General features: G+C 55.0%; 2 protein-coding genes across 9 annotated transcripts in view; one reads left to right on the top strand and one right to left on the bottom strand.

Moving 5' to 3' along the window:
• Nucleotides 1-12,654, top strand: part of TNRC18 (trinucleotide repeat containing 18) — a 55,848-nt gene extending 43,194 nt beyond the window's left edge. For 4 of the 5 annotated variants that reach the window (XM_061473480.1, XM_061473481.1, XM_061473476.1 and 1 more), the window contains 12 exons: nt 2,271-2,713; nt 3,491-3,655; nt 4,490-4,631; nt 5,069-5,186; nt 5,467-5,542; nt 5,833-5,941; nt 6,813-6,929; nt 7,056-7,220; nt 7,719-9,013; nt 9,351-9,587; nt 10,079-10,153; nt 10,696-12,654. In XM_061473480.1, the coding sequence (XP_061329464.1) occupies nt 2,271-2,713; nt 3,491-3,655; nt 4,490-4,631; nt 5,069-5,186; nt 5,467-5,542; nt 5,833-5,941; nt 6,813-6,929; nt 7,056-7,220; nt 7,719-9,013; nt 9,351-9,587; nt 10,079-10,153; nt 10,696-10,902 (3,149 nt within the window). In that variant the 3' untranslated portion in view covers nt 10,903-12,654. The remainder of the gene's footprint in view (nt 1-2,270; nt 2,714-3,490; nt 3,656-4,489; nt 4,632-5,068; nt 5,187-5,466; nt 5,543-5,832; nt 5,942-6,812; nt 6,930-7,055; nt 7,221-7,718; nt 9,014-9,350; nt 9,588-10,078; nt 10,154-10,695) is intronic. The other variant, XM_061473478.1, reaches the window with a different exon arrangement.
• A 1,624-nt stretch (nt 12,655-14,278) lies between these two features.
• SLC29A4 (solute carrier family 29 member 4) lies at nt 14,279-22,342 on the bottom strand. 4 transcript variants are annotated; one of them, XM_061473584.1, is made up of 11 exons: nt 19,751-19,863; nt 17,727-17,896; nt 17,266-17,397; nt 17,046-17,159; nt 16,838-16,966; nt 16,347-16,421; nt 15,798-16,063; nt 15,581-15,716; nt 15,135-15,322; nt 14,726-14,966; nt 14,279-14,651 (listed from the first exon to the last, which is right to left on the bottom strand). In XM_061473584.1, exons 1-11 carry the CDS (start codon nt 19,777-19,779, stop codon nt 14,509-14,511), a joined length of 1,623 nt encoding a protein of 540 aa, XP_061329568.1. In that variant the 5' UTR covers nt 19,780-19,863; the 3' UTR covers nt 14,279-14,508. The 4 variants fall into 4 exon arrangements, with proteins under 4 accessions (XP_061329568.1, XP_061329566.1, XP_061329565.1 ...); XM_061473582.1 differs by lacking the exon at nt 19,751-19,863 and adding an exon at nt 22,196-22,342 and having other exon boundaries at nt 15,581-16,063; XM_061473581.1 differs by having other exon boundaries at nt 15,581-16,063.
• Nucleotides 22,343-23,167: the final 825 nt, after the last annotated feature.

Raw genomic sequence — 23,167 nt, 5'->3', positions numbered from 1 at the left:
CTGTGCTGCAAGAGAGCAGGTTGTTACCCAGACACTGTCCTGCCCTTTCTTTGCTTCTAGCTGCTTGGTCCTGATGCTGAAGGAAGGGGGAATTGCCTGGCAAGAAAACAAGAACCACTCAAGGGTATGGCAGGTTTAGCAGCTGCAGCCATGGCTTCCCTAGGGGCTTTGTCAAAGTTTTCTCTTGTCCTACCTGGCAATCCTTAACAGGCTGCAAAGGCAAGCGATGGGATACTGTGTCCCCTTGGACAGAGCGCTGAAAGCAGTGAGGAGCTGTTGCATTTTAGGGAAGGAAGCATGCGCTAAATGCAGCTGATCTTAAATACGTAAGAAAAGCAGAGGCACCCAGGAAAAACCCTTTCAATCAGCCCATCCTATCAGCTTCCCCATAGAAACCAGGCAGTGAGACTTGAAACAAGCATTCCTTCCTCTGCTCCTGTGTTCTCAGTGCCAGACCCTGTGTTTCTGTCTCTGTCCTTGTCTCGGTTTCAGTGTCTAACACGTAATTGGGAGTTTCATTTCTTCCTCTCCCCATGCTCTGCTGCACAAGTGCCCGCTGGTGACATCGTTCCTGGTCAGACACATCTATATGGGCTCCATTTATAAATTCTCTATTAATATTTATTAAGTGATGATGGAATTTATAGCATGCTTCAGAATGGAAAATGATGTCTTCCTTGAGAGCCTGGCTTGTTTTAACACTGTTTCCGTGCTATATTAGGCGTTTGCCAACTTGTTCCAACAGCCTCTGTTAAGAATTTATTGTCTTGTAACCTGCCCTCCTTGAAACTGGAAGCATCTAGAAATTGCCTCATGCTGTAGTGAGAGAAGAGGAGGAGTGTTGTAATTTCCAGTGGGTTTTTCATTTTGAGCCTTGCCAGCTTTGGTTTTGACAAGCTTGCTCTTTTCCTGCTCGTGCTGGGGCTGTCTCAGGGGAAGAGGTTTGGGTGGGAGATGAGAGCAGCTTCCTGCACACTGAATTTCCCCAGGAAGGTGAGCATAGTAGAGAGAGAAGGACTGGGAGGAGATGCTTTCCATACCTCTGCCTCCTATATCTTCATTTTCCCACGTGAATGTTCAGTTCCTCGTGTTCTTTCTCCACTGTCCTGCACACAGTGGTTATCACAGCAGGGGCTGTTCACCGTTGAGCTTGAGAAGAGTTTGTGTCAACCTCCCTGGCATGAAGCAAGGCCTCATTTCAGACCTGACTGGTTTGAAGGCACAGTCATGCAGATGTATGTGCAGAGAGGGCAGGCTGGAGGAGGGTACAAGAGAGACCTTTATGCAGAGGGAGAACCAGGTTCTCCTGATGTTTGTACACACCTTCAGAGGCGCTGTGCCACCTCATGAGTTCCAGTGTCCTGGAAAATAAATGGATCTGGAAAATTTGGCCTCTGTCTCTTGTTCCAGCATAGACTTAAGTGCATGACCTTGGGCAAGTTTCTTGGCTGTTCATATCTCTCTGATGGCACAGTGCCTCTGCAGCCACAGAGCTTTGTCTGCCTCCTGCCCCTGTTGCTTCGTGTGGAGGTGCCGTTTCCATTTCCCTATTGCTCCTGCAAACATATGGCCTTGTTCTCCTTTATCAGATTGTGGGGAACACGCTGAAGGTGGGGAACATTTTGGTGTTCCTACAGTAACTTCTGGCCTCTGGGTACTGCTGTGCCTGTGGCGCTGAGCAGAGGCCAGTGTGAGGGGATTTCCATTTGCCACAGACAAAAGATCATTTGCCTCTCTTGACTTTAAGGCAATTACCCGAGCCAGTAAAAGGATTTGTGGTGTCTGTTGGCCAATGGGAAAATATCAGTTTGAAACACAGGTTTATTTGATTTGTTAAAAGAGATTGTTCTCCTGCATCTAAGGTGAGACTGGAGAGGACTCCCACCGGGAGAGGAGGAAGGCTCAGCTTATGGAGTTCGTGCTTGGCTTCATCTGAGCAACTCCTTTCTGTTAAGGGGCAAATGATAGAGTAGCTTGTCTTTTAAGAGCTTCTCTGCAGGGTTTTGGTTATGGGAGAAGGGGACATCCTGAACCACACTGCCTGAGTGTGTGGGCTCTGGTCTGGGGCAAGGGAGACTTGAAACAGGGAAATCAGTGTTTCGTGGGGCAGAAATGCACACCTGAAGGATGGAGAGGTTGGAAAAGGGAACAAGCAAGGGCTCTGTTAAGCAGGCACAGCATCTCCCATGGAGCCCTAAAGCTTCCAGCAGGATGTGGCTCCTCTTGGCTCAGACTGGGCTTTAACTGATGATCAAATCTTTTGCACCTAGGGACGGAGTTTGAATACACTGACTCCGAGAGTGAGATCAAGATCAGGAAGAAGTCTCCTTCAGGACTGCTGAGGGGAAAGAAGGGGCCGCTGGAGGCAAGCAGCATCCCTCCAAGCCAGGCCCCCAGCAGCCTTGACTCCGGCTCTGGGAGCGCTGACAAAGCCAAGCTGGGGTCTGAGAAGGGCCGTAAGCTGAAGAAATTCAAGTCCCCCAAGGACCTGAGCTTTGAGTTTGGGCTGGAGGCCAGCGATGATGACCTGTGGAACCGGCGCCGGAGCGAGCGCATCTTCCTCCATGATGCCACCATGTCCTCGGCCATGCTGACCCCCGTGGCCCCTGCCAGCTCCACTCCTGTCTCCAAGCCTGGTCGCTGTGGCAAGGGGGCACCCATGAGCCCCAAAAAGGAGGGCAGCAAGGGGAAGGAGAGGAAGGAGCTAAGCAAGGTGAGGAGTGCTGTGGGATCCTGGGGGGCTGAGGGTGAGGGGGACTTGATTAAATCTGCTAGGGCAGGGGAGTCCTGTCTTCGTAGTTGCCTCAGTGCTGTTTGGCTGTCCCGTGTCAGCCCTGCCAGCCCCATGCCCAGCTGTCAGGCTTGGATTTGACTCACAAATAGTAAAAGCCTGTTGTGTTTGAACATGTTGCTTGTGTCACCCTCCATGTCCCAAATCTATCCTGCTTGGATTGGCCAGAGTGGACATGTGTGAAATCTCTTTTCCACTCTGTGCAGCCTTGCTTGCTGAGCTGTTGCCCCCACATTGGCCTTTAAGGCTGTTCACCTTTTATATGATGTCTTCTGAGGGCTGTCCCTGGCTGGTGGTGGCACTGATCTCTGGGTTGCTGGCTCTTCATCATGGCTGAAGATTCAGCTCCCTCTGCCTCGAGCTCAATTCATGGCAGCGTCATGGAGGAGCACTGATTGTGGAGAGAGGTAGATAAGTTAGTTGTGACATGAGGCCAGCTGGGATCTTCTTGGAGCTCTTTGGGGGAAAGTTTGATGGGCAGAAATGGCTCTCCAGGGTGATGAAAAGCTCTTCCCAAAATGTGTGAAGCCTGAAAGCAGAGCTGGGAGATGTAGGATGTGGTGCAGTCAGTAAACTTAACTGCTGGCTGAATGTTATCCTTCCTGTGCACAGCCTACTGTGCTCCACCTTTCCCTTCGCCCTGGGCCCAGATCTTCACCAGTCCTCCCTTTGCTGATGGGAGTGTTTTCTTCTTTTTAGCAGCGGAAGAAGGGTAAAGAAGCACCCTGCTGCTCCTCCTCCTCGTCCATGTCTCCTCCTGGCATCCCTAGCTCCCCATCTGATGTTCGTGTCAGCCTGACGAGTGCCTTGGGCTCCACCAAGAAGAGCAAAGCCAAGGTGAAAGCCAAGGAGGTGAAAAAAGAGGTGAGGGGCTGGTTCTAGTCTAGAGAGTGGCTGGGAGGGTCCTGCTCTCTTCCTGGACTGTTGCAGTGTGAGGGAGGGAAAACAGACATATAGGTTTTGCTGGCTGTGTTACAGGCAAAATGCTGGTTTGAGAAGCCTAAAATCGGAGGCAGACTTGGTCAGGTAGTACCTGCTGCTACCATCTGGTGTTCGTTTGCCTTCCTCCCTCTAATTAAGGAACAAGCAGGGTTTTCTCTAAGGCTACCACGGGGTGGAGGGAGTCCTGCATAGCAAGGACCAAGGAGGTGGTGATGGAGTAGCCTTGCTCAGCACCGAGTGAGCCAGGTCACATCTGGTTTCTGCTCCATTGTTGTGGCCTGTCTTCTCTCATAACACACATTACTGCATCTTCTCATTGTGCGTGTAATGTTTATGGTCTGGTGCAACAGAGAAATGGATTGTGGGGCGTTTAAGAAGAAATAGGATCAGTGCCTGCTGCCTGTTCAGTGAAGTGAGTCTTGGGAATGCTGTGCAGAGAGGTGGTGAATGCAAAGCAAAGCCACGGCTGTCTGCTCCACAGCATCTCTCCTAACCTCCAGGGTGTGGCTGGAGATGTGAAATGGCTTTTGGTCAGCTGTCAGTGATGTCTGGGGATAAACCCAGAAAAACAGAGGTCTTTGTGCAACCAAAAGGCAAGTTTGGGTACACCCACTTCATTCTGTGTGATTAACATTGCTGAGGATGGAGACAGGGTGGTCCCAGTATCCTCAGGTTACTTGTTGCTGGAGGAAGGTGGGATGGGATCAGACTGTTGCCTGTTGTCATCCAGCTGACGTGCTGCTTGCTCTCCTGCAGAACCGAGGGAAGGGAGGAGCTGTCAGCAAGCTCATGGAGAGCATGGCAGCAGAGGAGGATTTTGAACCCAACCAAGACAGCAGCTTCTCAGAGGATGAGAACATCCCGCTGAGCATGCTGGTTGAGCGACCACCCACACCAGGTGAGGGGCTGGGGGTCTAATTGTGCAGGTAGAGGAGATGTGGAGTTTCCCAGAGGAGGGTTGTGCTGCTTTTCCACATCCCTTACCCAAAGCCGTGGGTTCTTGGGGTGGAGATGCCACTTCTCCAGCCAATTTAGCCTACCAGAAACAAGCTTTACCAGAGTAGCCCACTGTGACATCTAGATGTGAAACACGGTCTCTGAACTGCCCTCTTTTCATTAACTGGTATATTATTATTATTACTGTTGTTATTACTAAGAAGGCAAAATTTGCTGTTGCCAAGAGGTAGGGAGAGAGAATGAGCCCTTTCTGCAAAGGGCTTCTGGTCTTTACCTAGGGGAGGGTAATGAGGAGAGTATGAGGTTTCCTTTTCCCCTTCCTGTTGCTTTTTCCTCTGTGGTGCTCTCTAATCCCTATCTTGCTCCAACACCTCACAGCCCCCCGCTCCTGCATAATCGACAAGGATGAGCTGAAAGATGGTCTGCGTGTCCTCATCCCCATGGATGACAAGCTGCTCTATGCTGGGCATGTAAAGACTGTGCATTCACCAGACATGTGAGTTGAGGGGCTGCTGTATCCACCTGGGCTCTGACAGTGGGTGGGGACATCACTGATCCAGGGATTAATCTGGGAGTTGTGTAGAGCTGGCAGGAGAGAGACTGACAGAGCCTGCCAGGGAGGGAAGGGAAGTTCACTCTAGTTTATCAGTGCTGAGGGAAAGTCCAATTCCCTCTCATTAAATGCTCTCAATTAAACTGGTGCTGGAACTCGGAGGTGGTAGCTGATCAGGGTGATGTCTTCCGTGTGCAGTGTCTGACTGGGTCTTTGTATTCAGATACCGTGTGGTGGTGGAAGGCGAGAGGGGGAATCGTCCCCACATCTACTGCCTGGAGCAGCTCTTGCAGGAAGCGGTATGTGAGGCCAAAGAGGCTGTTGAGCCCTGGTTTGGGGTGCAGGAGGCTTCCAGCTGGGGTTGCAGGGATACCTGGGTCCTGCCCCCATGGCTTTGGTGTGGGTCACTGCCCCATAGCAGTGGGCACTAGCCCTTCATGCTGTCCTGTGAGCAGAGAGGAGGGCATTTCCCAACAGCAAAACTGTCCCTTGCCTTCTCCAGAGCTGCTTTGCTGCACGCCAAGTGTGGTGGGATGGTGTGTGCTGGGGTCAGGAATGTCAGTAATTGCCTTCCTCTTACCCTGAGCAGATCATTGACGTGAAACCACCTTCAGTGCGGTTCCTACCCGAGGGCACGAGGATTGCAGCCTACTGGAGCCAGCAGTACCGCTGCCTTTACCCAGGGACAGTTGTCCGAGGTAAGGCCACGCTGACTGCTCTCCCCTGTGAACCAGAGATGTCTTGGTCCTGTGTGTCCTGAGGGATGTCAGGCTTCTCTGGGGATACCTTGAGATCTGCTGTGAATGTCCTGGGGGTCAGAGACTGGCCCATTCCTCTCCACTGGGTCATGATGCTGGTTTAGTAACATAGAATCATAGAATAGTTAGGGTTGGAAAGGACCTTAAGATCATCCAATTCCAAGCCCCTGCCATGGGCAGGGACACCTCACACTAAACCGTATCACCCAAGGCCTCGTCCAACCTGGTCTTGAGCACTGCCAGGGATGGAGCATTCACAACCTCCCTGGGCAACCCATTCCAGTGCCTCACATCTTCTTGTCCAGGAGATGCGCTCTCATAGTTAGACGTCTGAGCAATTAAAATACCAATATTCAGCACACTTAGACTCAGAATTAGCTTCAGGCACCAAAGATTTCTGAGGTTGTGGAGGTTTCTAAATCACCTTCATACTCGTAGCTTTGCCTCTTACACTCCCCCGTCTGGTCCCATTAGAAAGTCAGTGAAGATCCCTCTGCTATGGCCTGTCTTGCTTTTGTGCTTCTGGTTGCACTATGTGTGTCTAAAGGAAGAATTGCAAGTTACAAACCAGTGAAGCTGATGCCAGAAGAGATGGTGGGAACACAGCTTATTTCTCTTGGAGAGAAGGGGCAAAGCAGCAGCTTGTGATTGCTAAGAGTAGTAGCAAAATGCTCTCCCTGCACAGCCTAGGAGAGGTGGCGATGGGAAGCTTTGGAGTTGTTGCAGGATCCCTGCCTTCCCCTGTGTCCACACTTCCCTGACAAGGAGTTTGTACTCCTAATTCCATCTTCTGCTGTCCCCCAACCCACAGGAGCCCTGGATCTGGAGGAAGATGGTGATCTCATCACAGTAGAGTTTGATGACGGGGACACAGGACGTATCCCACTGTCTCACATTCGGCTTCTCCCACCTGACTACAAGATCCAGTGTGAGTCTTGCTGTTCAGTTTTTTGCATGACATTTCCCTCACTATGAAATACAGGGAGTTTCAGGCACCTCCTTCTGAGACTCTGGGATGTTTGACTACATTTGACATCTCTCTGATCTATTCCAGGTGCTGAGCCTTCCCCAGCCCTTTTGGTGCCCAGCACCAAGCGCCGTAGCCGTAAATCCAGCAAAGACACTGGAGAAGGAAAAGAGGGAGCTACACTAGGATCAGAGGAGCCTGTGTCAAAGGGCAAAGGCCGAGGGAGAAAGCCAAGTGTCAAGGCGAAAGCTGGTAGGTTGTTACCACTGCCGGACCAGGAGCTGAGATTCCTTGCACAGCTCTCCCAGAGTTAGAGCTGCTCTTGGGGCAAGAGTTGAAGAGGAATGGATGCACTGCTTTAGTGCTGAGCCTGCATGCATCAGCTTCCTCTGCTGTGGCTGCAGTTTGCAGGAGTCTGGCTCAGAAGCTGGCCTGCACTGCAGAGCCCAGTCCCATTTTCAGCTGAGCATCTCAGCAGCCATCAGTTGGGCCAGAGATGCAGGAGATCTGCAGTTTGGTTCCCCTGCAGTCAAAGCAGCATCAGTCGGCATTGCCCGTCAGCTGCTCACAGGTGCTGGCATCAGGTCAGGCTGCCTGGTAGGACCTGTGCCTCCTTGAGGATACCTGAGTGGTCAGGAACAAGCCAGCCCTGGCCAGAGGCTGGTCAGCGTTGGTGTCTGGTTATGTCTGAGCTAACAAAGCCCATCTGGATGGATACCACCATAGCTTTGTGTTTCCTCCCCTCTGCAGAAGAGGCTGCCTTGCCAGAAGAGAAGGATCAGGTTGAGTCTTCACCTGTGACCTCCTCAGTCCCGGAGAAGCCAGCCAGCTTGGGCAAGCCGAGCATGAAAGGGTCACGAAAATCACAACCGCTGCCAACTGGAGGCTCTCCTGCTCCCACAGAGGAAAAGAGATCAAAAGCCAGCAAAATGAAGATCTCCACTAAGCTGCACAGCCCCCCACAACCCACTTACCAACCTGCTGTGTTTGGCAGCATCCTCAGCACAGAACCCTACAGCGACCTCCCTGGGACACTGGCTGCCTTCAGCTCCAGCGATGCTTCAACGTCAAAAGCCAAGGCCAAGAAAGGGCGGCCCACAGAAGAGACACAGGAGTTTGGCACCATGGTCAAGGCTCAGAGGAAGCATGAGAATGAAATCCTGATCAAACTGGACCATGAGGGTGTGATGTCTCCAAAGACGAAGAAGATGAAGGAAGCGATGAGGATGCTGGAGGACTCATCCCTAGCCAGTCGCAGGGATGGCAAGAGTCTCTTAGGGCTGGGCTATTCCCCTGCAGTGGGTGTGGAGGGCAAGCAGAAATCTGCTCGAGCCAAAGCGGCTGAGGGAGACCCTTCCCCTGCCAGCTTTGGAGGGAAGTTTGATGGCTCGGCAGAGAGCCTCACTGCTTCAAAGGACCAGGAGGAAAAGGCAGCAGCTCCAGCAGCCGTGGAGGAATCTGAGAGCAACAGCAGCGACAGCAGCTCGGAGTCAGAGGGAGAAGAGGAGACGGGGAAGAACCGAGGGGAAGCCCAGGACAGCAGCTCAACCAGCTCGAGAGCATCCACACCCCTTTCCTCCTCCAACTCCTCCTCCTCTTCCTCTTCTAGCAGCAGCTCCTCTTCCTCCTCCTCTTCCTCCTCTTCTTCAGCCTCATCAACCTCTTCTTCATCGAGCTCCAGCTCTTCCTCCTCCTCCACTACAGATGAAGACTCCTCCTGTAGCTCTGACGACGAGGTAGCTGAAGCCCAGCCAAGTTCCTCCGTGCAGCAAACCCTCCCACCCAAGCCAACCAAGCAGGCAGGGAAATCCCGTGCGTCCTCCCACCCGCAGAGCCAGAAGCAGCCGGCACAGCAGCCGGTGCAGCAGCCGGCACCGCAGCAGAGCGGCAACAAGAGCAGGCCCAAGAAGCGTGAGGGCATCCACCTGCCCACCACCAAGGAGCTTGCCAAGCGCCAGCGCCTGCCCTCCGTGGAGAACAGACCCAAGATCGCTGCGTTCCTCCCCGCACGGCAGCTCTGGAAGTGGTTTGGGAAACCCACACAGGTAAATGGAGCTTCTCCTTCCCCTTTGTAGTGCTTGGTGCTGGCGTTTGCATTGTGGTGCTTCTTACCTTGCCCTTTCCCTTCTCCTGGGGCGGTGAAGCTCTGCTGACTGTGTGTCCCCAGCTGAGATCTCCAGTTTGCAAGGAGATTGGGGTTAGTCTTCACTGTGTCTGGGAGAACCATGGTGTGTCCCTCTGCCCGTTTTCCTGTGGGAGTGCCTGCGAATGCTGTGGATCTGCCTTCAGCGAAGGGTGGGATGCAGGAGAGGGCAAGCAGTGGTGAGTAAGGAGAACTAGGGTAATCCCTGGTTGCTCACCTGTGTGAATCTCTCTTGGCAGAGACGAGGAATGAAAGGGAAGGCCAGGAAGCTCTTCTACAAGGCCATCGTCCGGGGCAAGGAGATCATCCGCATTGGAGACTGTGCGGTGTTCCTCTCAGCCGGCCGCCCCAACCTGCCCTACATCGGCCGGATCCAGAGCATGTGGGAGTCGTGGGGGAACAACATGGTGGTCCGAGTCAAGTGGTTCTATCATCCAGAAGAAACCAACCCTGGGAAGAAACTCAATGAAGGCAAGGTAGGCTGGTGTCCTGTGCTGAGAGAGCTCTGCAAAGCTGCTTGTTTCCTCTGGATTCCAAGGATGAGGAGGCATCCATGGCCCAGTTACTGGTACCATAATGTTTCCTCACTGATTCATGTTTTGAGGGCTGCCTGTGGTGTGGAAGAGCCTGATGTTTACCTCTTGAACAGGGGAAGGGTGGGTTTATCACACTAGGAAAAGACTTTTGTTGGAAATAAAGACTTTTGTGTTGATCCAGAAAGAGTAAAAGAGTGTCAAGAGCCAGATTGAGTTCTCCTGTAGTGTAAGAACTACTGGCCTGGTGCTCAGTGACAGTCTTGCACACATGCAGAGTGTGATTTACAGTAGGCTCTTAGTATTTATTACCAGTGGCTGGGGACAGAGGTTGAGACTTTAAAGGTACCCTGTGGTGGTAGGAGGTAATAGCATGGAAAACCCAACTCACTCACCTGCTTTTCATTTCTGCTTTCTCCTCCTCCTGGACACAGCGCTGGGATCAGAAGTCGGGCAGGAGTCTGTCCACAGCTTTGCAGGCATCCAGCCAGAGGAAGGACTTTATGGAGGTTGGTGAGGTTGGGAAGGGATGCTGGGGACTTAGTAACAAATGCTGCTGGGGAGGTGCCCCCTGAGATTCTCTGGCTCTTACTTTTTGTCTCAGCTGCTGAGTCCTCAGTGTCCAGGATTTTGGATGGGTGTTTTGGGAGGGCGGGATTAGCTGCATGTGCTGGGGGCTGGGAGGAACAGGGGGGTGGTATCCAGCTCCCATCTCTGAATTGAGGATGACAGACTCCTGGCTTCTGTATTCCCCTGTCTGTGTGCTCAGCAGACACGGCATTCTCATCAGTGGGAGCTGAGTGAAAGCAAGGAGGGCTCAGGTTTAGTTTGCTGGGTGGATTGTGTCCACTGTGCCCATGGGCCCGTGCAGATTCCCAGTGTCCCTCCCTGGGGCTGGGAGTGGAGATGAATAAGGAGTTCTGCTCGAGTATGAGCACAATTCCTAGCCAGTCATGATGGATGTTTTCCCTGCATGTTGAAGGTGATGTTGTGAATGCTGTGAGATCTAATTGCTGCTTTTCTTTCCATCTCCCTCCTTCCTGCTACACAGCGAGCCCTCTACCAGTCCTCCCACGTGGATGAAAACGATGTCCAGACCATCTCACACAAGTGTCTTGTTGTTGGCCTGGATCAATATGAGCAGATGCTAAAGACAAAGAAATACCAAGACAGTGAGGACCTCTACTACCTTGCAGGGACCTACGAGCCCACTACGGGCATGATCTTCAACACCGATGGGGTCCCTGTCATCTGCTGACCGCCCAGGGGACACGTGCCACCCCCTGGGAAGGGACGGGACAAACCTGAGGACGTGCCTGTTCAGACCACATGATTGTTTCTTTCAATGCTCATGAATTCTGTGTCACACTACGGACAGGAGAGCGCGAGAGACAGGAGGAGGAAGGAGAGGGCTGAAGGAAAGGGGTTGGGGAAGCAGTTTCAGGACTTGAGGAAGATGCTCTTGGGAGGTGGTGGCGTTTGAAGCCCCAGGCTCTTCTGGAAGTGGCTTTAAGTAAGGTGACACTTGACCAACTTCTTCCTTCCTCCTTTTGGTCCAGGAAAGCACATGGGTCTCGTGATCATTTCACCAGCGGGACCCCCCCCCCCAGCAGGAGGGATCCCTTTTGTGTCATTTGCCCCCATCGGTAACTCGGAAGCCGCCTGTATGTGGAAGGACACCTGACAGCCTTCTGCAGACGCTCCTCTCCGTCCTTATATTCCCTTTTCCTGCTTAGTTCCGCATGACCCTTTAGGAAGGACAGGGTGAAAGAGAAAGGAGATGAGTCTCTCTCAGCGCCTCATCTCGATCCTCTCGGCGCCTTTTTGCAGTTCCCTTCCCCTGGAGGCCCCAGCAACACGGAGCACGAAGGGGCAGAGATTCCCCAGCATAGAGATGGCAGAAGAGGAAGGCTGGGAAGACGAGCCAATATCCAGTCTGGATTGCTGCCTTCCCACTGCCTTGAACAAACAGTCTGGACCTACTTCCCCTGTCATTCTGTGTCCCTCCTGCCCTGGAAAAGGCACTGGGGGAGCAGGTGCATGGCGAGGGGTTGACGCTTGGTGAACAAAGAACTCATCTTGGAGCATGCAGTGAAGGAGGGCAGGATATCACTGGGAAAAGCTGCTGCTTGGTGCTTGGAGTGCAGGAGACCATTGGATTTTGGCATCCCTCACCCAGCTTTATGCCCTATGCCTTGCCTGAGCAGAGATGTGGAGCTGCTGGAAGGCCCTTGCTCACCATTTGAAGGGAATGAGGATAGTGTGAAGCCTGACCATCCCCACCTGTGGCATTGCCACAGCCAGAGCCCCGCTGCCACCCTGGGCTCAGGATGGGACCATCCAGCTCACTCCATCCAGCCGTCCAACCTCCCCACGGCTCCAGGAGAGCCACCACCACCACCATCACCTCTGCAGAGCTGACCCGCTGCCTCGCTCCCGCTGGGCGCATCCCAGACCTTCGGCATCACCAGGGTTGGGACAACTGGAGGAGAACCACGCGACGACGGAACATCCTTGCACTTAAAAACACAACTCCAAGAGACGCACTGATCTTTGCAACCACCGACTCGCACTACACATTGCCAGGACGTGGAGCGGGGCCCGGCCCGGGCTCCGGTGGGGAGACGTTTAGGACAAGGACAGATGGAAAACTCTCCACCCTGGTACTGGAGACTGGAGGCCAGGGCTTGGGGGAAGGGGGGGAGAGGGTCACCCCTGCAACGTTACCCCTCGTCCTTAAAACAAATCACATGGTGCTGAGCTCGTACCATCTCCAGCCCGGGCCGCCGGCGCCGTGGCGCGTAGCGACGGTTCTAACCTGTACAGTTTTAATGTACCGAAAGACTCGTTAAGCCCCTCCTGTATTATAAGACTTTAAATGGATTCAACTTTTTAATTATAAATATAAATATATATATATAAATATAAATATAAACTTTTTAAAACTGTGAAAACAAAAATTATGGAATTATAAAAAAAAAAAGGAAGAAAAAAGAAACCAAGGCAACAACAACGACGATAACAACAAAACCCCAACTCAAGGCCCAACTCCACGGCGAGAGAAAGGAACACAGTCTGACCTTCAGAATCTTATTTTTTATTTCCTGTTGGATTGTGATTGTAAATGATCTGGGAACAGGCACACATCACACCCACCCCCCCACCCCCCCCCGCTCAACGTGTACTGTACTTGTAGAAGCAAATTGTGTGAGCCTATTTTAAAGAGCGAGAGAGAGCGCGCGCGAGAGAGAGAAATAAGAGATTTTATGCTAATGTTAAATAGAAAGCACTTAAAACCCACTGCCTTCTATGGAACACAAGGATATTTCAGACAATCGAGAGGAAAGGAGAGCCAGGTTTTTGTCTTTCTTTGTTTTATGTTGTTTTTTTTTTTGTTGTTGTTGTTGTTTAAAACGATTTTTTTGGCATTCTGTTTGTTGGAGAACTCCGTGTGATCTTTTCTTTTTTTCATAAAAAAATAACAAAAAAAAGAAAATTAATTGAAAAAAAACAAAAAAACCACAACCAAAAAAAGCAGCCCCACGAAGCATCTGTTCTTTGTCTCACTTCTAACAGGCGGGTTTTGCCTCCCCTTGGGGGTGATGGTCGCCTTTTGGCTCAGCTCTGGGGAGACCCCATCCCTCTGATGGACAGGATATACCCTGACACACAGGTCCTGTGGGGCAGGAGGGGCGCGAGTGCTGTGACCACACTCCTGCACCCTGAGCCCTGCAGGAGTGATGTTTTGAGGGTGAAACACTGAATCTGCTCATTCTGTTGGGGCTTGGCATGGTGAGACCCTGATGTGTTCATGGTGCCAAGCCTGGTGCTCGCTGCCTTCTCCATCCCTTGGCTTTGCTTTCTTAGGAGGTGGCACCACCGACTCCTGGCACAGTGAGGTGCTGCCGGTCCCAAAAAGCATCAGCCTCTGGTGTTGGCACCTTCTCCAGCTGGTTTCTGCTCTGCTCAGCCCATTCCTGCTTGCTGCTGCCTTCTGCAGCACTTCGATGGGACCTGGTGGCAAGTCCAGCTGCCCCAGGTGACAGAGGGGACCCGGGAGATGGGGAGCAGCACAAGGGGTACCCCAAGACCCCACAGGCCTGGAGCAGGCATCCCCACGTATGTGTTGGCTAGCTCAGCCAAGTTGGGCATCATGGCAAAGACATTCGATACAGCATCAGCTTTACTTGCGGCCCTTGCACTAAGCCCTGAAAGCTCAGCAGTGGCATCTGCAGTGCTGTGGCATTGAGACCCACCTCTGCCCCATTGCAGTGGGGCAGGGGAAGACAAGACCCTGCCTCTCTCAGAGTTTGGGGGGATGGGAAAATCAAAACATAACCCAAAAAAAGGTGGTTTTGTGAGTTGGGTTTTTAACACAGCAATTGGCACATCCGGGGAGGGATTGTGATTTCAAGCTATTGGTGAAAACCTGCAGTACCATCAGTGAAAGCTGAGACCCACCTTCCAAAAGCCATTGGGGACTGAAGGAGCTTTTCCTTCCTCTCTTGCTCCTCCGTTTCCTCACCAGCCCGTCATCACCCTCCTCCCCAGTGCTGGTCCTGTTCCCTTTGGCATCTGGCAGTCTTTTCTTCCTCTTGGCAATGGCTTGGCTCAGAAGACACCCCCTTGCCTATCACTGATGGGGAGCCCCCCAAGAGCAGTGTCACCCTAAAAGGTGGCCCTGAACAGCATGGGCCATTTTGGATGCCACAGCTCCATGCCAACAGGATTCTGGTCCCTGTCCTCCTTGGGACAACTTTCTGGCTCCAGCTTCCCTCCCCATGGAGGGACATGGACCAGGCGGGGCAGTGGGGACCATGGTGGGAATAGGTCCCATCGTGTCCCCGTCACCCTGCCATGGGGCTCAGTACCCCAATGTAAAGGAGCTGTTGGAGGTCTCGGTGTAGAAACAGCTGCTGTGGGATGTACTGGTGAGGCTGTAGGCAAAATAGGCCACAGCTGAGCCCAGCGTCAAGCCTGTCATGTAGGACACGGTCATGGTGTTCCCTGTGGGAAGGGACACAGGGTGTCAGGGTGCTCTGGACACCCCACATGGGATTCCCAAGAGGGCTCGGTCTTACCTGCCAGCTCCCGCTGCTCCGGGCTCACTTTGCCAGCAGCCAGGATCATGGGAACGCTGCCGAAGTAGCCATTGGTGATGCCCATCAGGAGGGAGAAGATGCAGGGCCAGGCAGGGTGGCCAAAGGTGGGCTTTCCATTGGGGTAGACACACATGATGAAGAGGGGGATGAAGACCACGCGGAGGCAGGAATAGACGAGGAGGTGGGTTCCTCTCCAGTCATAGGGCAGGGCAGCCAGGATCTGCAGCAAGGGACAGAGACCATGGGGATGGTGAGCAGGCTGGGGAGGGCAACGTGGTGCCCAAAATGGGGCAGCATGGGGTGGAAATGACCCTTGGTGGAGCCAAGCGGCGTTGGAAGAGGACACAACAAGAGGAGCCCATTGCATTGGTGTTGGCCTCTCTCCTACCTTGCCCACGAAGTCGGAGAGGTTGAAGATGGCCATGATGAGGATGGGGAGCCATTCCCCCAGCGTGCAGTTGTGGATCTCCGACTCCAGCCCGGGAAAGAGGCACAGTGTGATGAAGTAGGTCATGGCGATGGACAGCATGTAGGCCCAGATGAGGCGGGACACGACGTAGCGGTAGAGCAGCATGTCTGGCAGGGATGGGCAGCACAGCTCAGCCAAAACCTGCACTTTTCCTCCTTTGCAGAGCCTCAGAGGGGTCTTGCCTGAACCCCAAGCAGTTGGTAGCTCTCTAACCTCATCCAAAGATGAGATTACCCCATGGGTTTGGGCATCGAGAATGGGATGACCGTTCCCCAACTCTCTGCACCACCAATTGCTCATTCTCCCCTGCAAAATACTGTAAACCCACCCCATTGGCACTGCTTGCCCCCAAACCCATCACCCACCTCTGAAGCTGGGCCAGCTCCTCTTGATTTTGGGCTGAGGGACATCGAAGCGCATGTAGGTGCCGCTTCCAGCCAGCTCAGCCTCATGGCCCGGGCTGCCCCGAGGGGGACTGGGCTGCCCCCGCTGCCTGTTCTCCTGGATGGGGGGAGAGGGGACACCAGTGCTGAGCTCCAACGGGACCCCGGGGGCCAGCGGGGGAGCCCACTGTTGGCTTACGAAGCGGATGTCCTCCGCGGTGACATCGTGGTGGACGCGGTAGCCCGTGCCGTGGTCACCGGCGCCTCTTGCCTCGGGGAGACCCTTGCGGGAGCAGGAGGTGTAGTAGCGGACGAAGCGGGTGCGCTTGACGAGGAGGTGGAGGATGAAGCACGTCAGCTCCATGCCGATGGAGATGAAGAAGAAGATGACCGTGTTCTCCTTCTCGTCTGACAGCAGCAGCTTGGTGAAGATGCGGCTGAGCGAGATGATGACCCCGGCGGTGCCTGGTGGCAGGGGAGAGCCGTGGGCTCAGGGACACCCATCAGCTCCCTCCTGCATGCGTGTGATGCTCTATGTGTGGGATAGCCACCAGTGGTGATATGGTGAGCTCGGTGTGGCAGTGCCAATGATTTAAGCACCGTTAAACACCTCAGTTTGCTGTGGGGGACCCTGATCTGTTGGCAACCATGCTTGGGCTGTGCTGGGGACAGTGGGTTTGAGTCACTGGGGCAGCAGGAGGGTCCCCCCCAAAGCAATCCCAAATGGATGTGGACATGGGATACTTACTCTCTCCCGTCATCACCCCCTGCGTGTAGCGCTTGGGCAGCAGCCCCGTGTAGCCGTAGAAGCTGGATTGCTGCACTTCAGGAGAGATGCACAGAGAGGACAAGGAGGGTTTATTGCAGCAGCCGAAAGGCCAGGGAGAGGGAAGAAACCCATGTGCTAACCACCTGAGAGCTGCCTCCTTCCCAAAGCATCCTTGCCCCAGAGAAGGGGGCTTTTTGCCCGCCCTTGAATGCCCCACCAGGAGCAGGGCCTTGGGAAGCCACCATAGTGGCCCAAATGGTTTCAAAGCCATCGTAGTGGCCGGGATCAGTGTTGGGAACCAGTGCAGAGTTTGGTGCTGGTGGCCCTGGACAGAGGTGGAGGGGATGGAGCAGGGACTTGAGTATCATCTTACAGTGATAGTGATCACAGTGTCCCAGGGTACCATGGCTCTTGGGGATGGGGCTGCTCTCCCACCGCTATCTGAAGGACACCACCAGTGTCCCACATACCTGTGCAGCCAAAGGCCACCACCCCGACAGCCACCAGGTTGATGGCATAGGCTTGCCTGCGGCTGAAGAGCTCCAGCCACACGTCGCAGATGCTGACAAAGAGCAGTGGCCCCAGGGCGAAGAGATAGCCTGCGGGTGGGAGATGGAGGTGAGGGATGGGAGGCACAGCGTGGGGCTGTGCCGAGGGGCACAGGGACCCCCCACTCACCCACAGAGATCCGGGTGTGCAAGCTCAGCAGCTCCACCAGTGCGTTGTTGAGGATGACGGCCACCAAGGCCACCAGGATGTAGGTGAGGCTCATGTCGAAGACGATGGAGGTCCCTGTGGAGAGGCAGATGATGGGGAACGGATGGGTCCGGCTCCTGTGGAAGCAGCGCCAAGTTATTCCCAGTTTTGGGGTGCTGGGGAAGTGCTCCTGGAGACCTACCTGGGTATTTATGGTGTAGGTAGTCCACGTCGGTGATAAAGCTGTTGTACGGCAGGAGAAATCCCACCCCGGCCAGCAGCATGGCAAAGTAAATCCCGTGGTATCGATCCTGCGGCTCGGGATCCTCAGAAACTGCCCCAGAAAGGGAAAGAAAGAGGAAAAGAAGAGACGTGACAGCGGCACTGCTGCCCCCCCCCAGGACCTCCAGCAGAGCCCAGCCTTGACGGTGCTGTCACATCCACAGAGCAGCATCGCACAAAGAAACGGGCCCAGGACAGGGAAACTCCTTCCCTAAATGAATGTATTTCACATGGGCACAAACAGGTTGCCAAAAAAAAAATGCCCGTTTAGGTCATTTTGTGCATTTTGGGCCATTTGTGGCTATTCAACCCATCCCAGGAGGCTCCTAAATGGATGGGAATGCAGCAAGGAACCCATCTCCTGGCTGTGCCTGCCCTCACCCGGCTCCATGAAGGTGAGGACGCCCTTGGCCTGGCTGCCCCGCTGCAGCTCGTCCTCCTCCAGCTGGTAGCTGTCAAAGCTGAAGCTCATCACCACGTTCCCCTCCGGCGTTCCCGCTGGGCTCAGCTCCTTCAAGCGCTCGGATCCCACTGAGCCCATCATGGGCAACCTGAGGGGGAGAGCGGTGACAAGGGATGGGTGACCCTGAGCCTTCACCACCCCGCTGGACCGCTGCAGATCCTGTGGGCTTCATCCACCTGGAAAGATGCTTTCCCTAAGGAAAAGGGAGGTCTTGGACCCACTGGGCAGGGATTTGAAAGGTGAGTGAAGAGATCCACCGGGATGCTCCCAGTGCCAAACACTGGTGCCATTTCCAAAAGCAATGAGAGAAATTAATGGGGGAAAAGCATTCCTGGAGGGTGGATGCTGAGGAAGATCCTCGGGACGTTCTTGCTCCGTGCAAGCAGCACACGCTTCCTCTGGTTTATGCCCCTTTTCTGCTGCCTGGGGCTGGGGCAGAGACATTTGCCTCAGCAAATGCATTTCTGCAGCCTTTCCAGGGAGAAAAGATGGGATGGGACCTTTCTTGTAAGGTGAATATTCCATATCTTCTCCAAGGGACCATGGCACAGCAAGGAGACAGCTGCCAGGGAGACCACAGGAACCTGAGAGGATCCACATCAAACACAGCCCAAAATGAGCTCCCCAATGTGATGCTCCAGCATCAGCCTCCCAGACCTCGGTTCATCCCTTTGGGACCAAGCCCAGGCCCTGGGGTCTGCTCTGCCTTACCAGTACCAGTCGCTAGATGCCAGCCTGCCCCTGCTCCCGCAGCCCACCCGGCCGGGGAAGGCGGGGGGGTGATGCTGCACACACGATAAATCTCCTCCAAGACAGCAGCTTGAGGGAGGCAAAATCAATGGCAGTGATTTCTCTGCTCTCCTGCCAGCCGTGGCGTTTGCAGGACCAGGGGGAGTGTTGCCAGCATCTCCCTTGGCTGTTTGTTAGATAGGGGGGGACCCTGGGGTGGATGTCAGATGTGGTACCCACCGACCCTGCAAGCACCGCTCCAGACCCCGAAACGGATCCGCTCACTGTGCGGCGCTGCCACATCCCCGAGGATGTGTGGAGGCCACAGTGCCGGTGGGGGCCTGGATGGGGCCAGGATGCACCCGAGACCCCCCCATCCCATCCCATCCCATCCCATCCCAGAGCATCATGCACAGAGCATCCCCCGTGGGGCAGATTTTGGCTGGAGACATCGCTGCTCATAGAGGAGGTGGTTGTGATTCCCACCTGCCTCTGCCTGCTGCTACCCCAGGGAATGAAACGCCATGGGAAGCATCCCCCGGGATGCCGGGAGAGCCTGTTGAAGGCTTTTTCCACAGCAGAGATCCCAGCTGGAGAACATGCTGCCTGGAAACACCCTGTACCTACTGTGGCCCAAACTTCTTGGGGCCAGGAGCGGAGCAGGATGCGCTGCACAGCGGTGGTGCTGGGTCAGGTCTGCCTCCCTTGCTCTGAGCATCCCTACGCTGTTGTAAAGCGGATTTTCCCCTCCCTTTGGATTTAAACCCGTCTCCATGGGTCTTGGGCCCTGCTGCCCCTCTGTACCCAAGGTGGGAAGAGAAGGGGTTCTCCATCACGACCAGGGATGGGAGATCTCACCCGGGGACAGGACAGAGCAACGTCCCTATCCCTGCTGTACCCCGGTGTCAGTGTACACACACCCCACACCCCCCCATCAGGGCAGAGAGGCGATTTTCGCTCCATCAAAAGGGTCCCCCGACATCTTGCAAGCAGGGAAGTTGCAACGAGGAGCAGGAATTCCGCATCCCGCATCCTCGGGATGAAGGAAACGCTCCGCGATGGACGGAGCCGGTGTCCGACCGCGCCCGGGGAGGATGCCCGAAGCCGGCAGGGGATGATGGATGGTCCATGGGGCTGGGGGATGCAGCTTCCCCCCGCCCCGTACCCCGTACCCCGGGCCCGGCCGTGCCCAACAGGTCGCGTTGGCTCTTACCTGGCTCCGCCTCGGCGGCTCTGCGGCATCACCGCTCCGCTCGCCCCGCTCAGCACCGGCGGCCGCCGGGCCCCGGCCCCGCCATACCGGAGCCGGCAGCGAGTGCAGCGGCTGCGAGAGAGGAGCGGGGCCGGCCCCGGCCCTGCCTCCGCCCGCAGCTCCTCCCCGCCCCTCGGACCCCCCCCGCCCCGAGCCCCGGGGGCCGCAGGAAGGGGTTTTCCAACGAGCAGAGCGCATCCCTACCCCGGTCTATAGGTACCGCCCATGGGCACTGCCTGTAGGAGCCGTGGGGGGATTTTGGAAGCCTGGAGCTAATTACAAAGGTGGATTCGTTAGGGAGAAAGCCCTGGGAATTTCCTTATGGATAGGAGGTTTGCATGGATAGGGTCCTTCCCGCGCTGTAAATGGTTTTGGCATAAGACGGGGGTCAGCATGGGCTGGGATGCACAGGTAGGATGGATGGATGGATAGGTGGATAGATAGATAGATGGGCAGAAGAATAAGAACAGTTAGATGGACAGGATGATGCATGGATGGATGGATGCAAGCTCTGGCTAGCACAACACAGCTTTCTGGGGAAGCAAGTGGGGTACCTCTGCTCCCCACCATAACCAACCAGGGGGTGGAAGCAGAGGAGGGAGGGAACCAACAGCGTGGGGCAGTGGGGACCAGGAGAGAAGATGTGTGTCCTCAGGGAGGATGCTCCAGGCAGGGACACCATGGGTGTCCCCATCCCTCCTGCTGGGTGAGCTGGCCGAGGCTGTCGGTAGCATCACAGGGACTGGATGCTCCTGGGTTTTCCCACTGGAGCAGCAAGGGACTGGGAGGGGGGGACACAGGACAGGTTCCCCCTCTCACCTTGCTGGGTGAGGGTCCCCAGGACCAGCTCCTGCCGGGTTCTGCTCACCTGGAGGGCGGCAGCGGGCAGGAGGCACCGTCCCTGCTCAGGCACTGGGGCTGCAGCGCGCCGGGGCTGGAGATGGCAACGTCCCCGCAGGCAGTGCGGGCTGCGTTGTGTAAATCAGTGCATGGGAAACGAGGGATGGAGCCGGCTGCGAGCGGGGCTGATCCCGAAGGGGCTCCTGCAAAACCCATCGCAGGCAGCAAAGAAACCGGGTGGAAATTCCCATCCTTTTTTCTCCAGGATTCGGCTCAAAACAACCCCGACTGCTCCCCCCCCGCCCCGTGGCTGAGCACTCGCACAGCTCAGTGCACCAGGGCAAGGCGGAATTCAGCTGGTTTTGTTCAGCTCTCATTCAGTAGAGTCATAGTAAAACCCCAAAGCGCTGCACTCCTTTTGGGGTAGGTCCCCTCACCCTATACCAGACCCCATCATCCCCCTCCAGGGTTAAGAGGCTTACGAAAAGGGGGTGACTGTGGTGGGGGTGCCAGCCTATTCGGTACCCAGACAGCGCGAGAGCTGCACTAAAAGAGCAGGATGAGATGAAGCATCTGTGCTCTCGCCTTTTCACGGCTCACCGCTGAGGCCCTGCTGCTTGCCAGGCAGCATTACTCACTGCCTTCCGCAGGGATTCTCCCCAGGAGCCGGTTCTCCCCATCCCGAAGCCCCAGGTATGGAGCTGGAGGGGGGGGTCCTTTAAAAGCGACTGAGCTCAGGAGAGCATCTCAGCTCCCAAATGCATTTGGTGCTGGCTGAGCCGCAGGGGAGATGCCGCAAGCGAACACTCTACGGCAAAGAACAAGCTCCTGAGTTCCACCATCCTGTCTAAAATCACGACCTCCTCATCCCTATTTTGGGGGACAATGGGGTGCACTTTGTGCTATGGGTGCAACAGAGCTGTGTTGGGGTACCCTAAGAAGCTTCTATGGCTTGGAGGGCTATAGGGGACCACAGGGAGATGAGTCCATAAGGGAGAGCTCAGAGTCCTTTCCTCTCTGCTTCCATATCCCTAAGGGCAGTTCCAGCCCCACCAGACACCATTCACTCTGCGCACAGGCAGGTTGAGCTGCCCCTTCCCTATGGAGCCATAGGGGGATCCCGTGGGCTGAGCTCTTCCATTTTTTAAGCTGGCCCTGAATAATTCAGCCCTGATGGAGCTGGCGCAAGGCTGGGGAGCTTGGATGCTCCTTGGGTTTCTGCTTGACCCACTTTGGCAGCCAGGAAAGCCTGCCAGGCACAATGCTCCGAGTGCAATGGGGCAAAGCTGGCCAGAGACCCCATCCCATGCACCCATCCCCATCCTGGAGCCTTCCCCTGCACCCTACATCCAAAACCAGGGGCCACAGAGCATCCCTGCACCCACACCCCAGCTTCTTAGAGGCATTTTTGCCTTCTCCCCTTTCCCTGCCTTTCCCAGCTCCTGGCTTGAGCAGTTACATCCCAGAAGCATTTGCTGGGATACAAGGAGGGATTTGCTCCGCTCTGTGAACCAACAAGCACCCTGCAGCCACCTCACCACGGGTCCTTGCTATTCAGAGCCTCACCTCGCTTGCCTGGAGCCTGGTCGAGCACTGATTAATCCCACAGGGTGGAATAAGACGCTGCAGGCTCATTTGGCTTGGAGATGCTGGATTAGGATGGGCTCCAGCAATCCTCTGTGCTGCAGCTTTCTCTTGCCCTTCCAGCTTCATTAATCAGTGCTGCTGTGGAGGTGAGAGGAAGGAGAGACCTTTCAGGTGCTGCATCCCACCCCACTGCCCAAACACCACCCACCCCCGCCCTTGGGCTTTAAACCCTTGGGTACCACAGGAAGTGGCCGTCTCCGTTATCCCCATCCATATGGGCACAGCAATGGTCCATCCCTTGGTTAAGGAGTGACAAAGCAGCTCCTGATCCAAACCGTGCTCATCCTGGGCATCCTGTGCCCAACTTCATGTCCCCTCTGGACCAGCCGGGGTGGGTGACACTACCTAGGACTGGGAAGAGCCATAGGGATGAAACATCCAAACCCTCCCAACCACCCTGCACATCCGTCTTTCCCACTTCATAGGAATGGGACACCATTCCCAAGCCTGCACCCCCCTCTTGGAAAAGCTCCGTTAAATAGCATTGCAGCCTTCACATCCTTCCCTTGGGGTCTCTCCCAGTGCCAGCCGAGCGTGCAAGTGCCGGCAGCGGGAGCATCCTCAGCAGCACCGGCTTTGCATGGATACAGCAGGGATTAATCAGGGATGTTGTCTCTTGGCTGCAGTCACACTTGGGGGATTATCGGGGGGCCTGCAAGGAGCAGGCAGGGAATTTGCTCAACGCAAGCAGAGGGTTTGTCACAATCCGATTGGAGGCGAACAGAAATCCCCGGTGCTGGCGGGAGCACGGCACGGGTAATCCGGGGGGATTAACGGAGTTTCCCTCAAGCTTTCCAACAGGACTGGGATGGGAGGATGGATTGCTCTCGGCCCAAAGTACTGGGTTTAAATGCTCTGGGGAGCATCAGCTTTGGGGCACCCAGCTCTCAT

The sequence above is a fragment of the Pezoporus flaviventris genome, unplaced genomic scaffold (assembly GCF_033815535.1).
Source record: "Pezoporus flaviventris isolate CSIRO_AGI_PZ_B2104156 unplaced genomic scaffold, CSIRO_AGI_Pfla_v1 ptg000078l, whole genome shotgun sequence".
NCBI classification, from domain to species: Eukaryota; Metazoa; Chordata; class Aves; order Psittaciformes; family Psittacidae; genus Pezoporus; species Pezoporus flaviventris.
Note: the sequence above shows the minus strand (reverse complement) of the source record. Positions and strands in the feature narration are given on the sequence as shown.

Excerpts from the sequence above, each read along its gene's own strand:
- SLC29A4 (XM_061473581.1), bottom strand. The coding sequence starts at position 19,779 with ATGCCGCAGAGCCGCCGAGGCGGAGCCAG. Across the intron at positions 17,160-17,265 it reads CCTACACCATAAATACCCAG|GGACCTCCATCGTCTTCGAC; the intron begins GTAGGTCTCCAG and ends GCCTCTCCACAG. Across the intron at positions 15,323-15,580 it reads GAGCTGGCCCAGCTTCAGAG|ACATGCTGCTCTACCGCTAC; the intron begins GTGGGTGATGGG and ends CATCCCTGCCAG.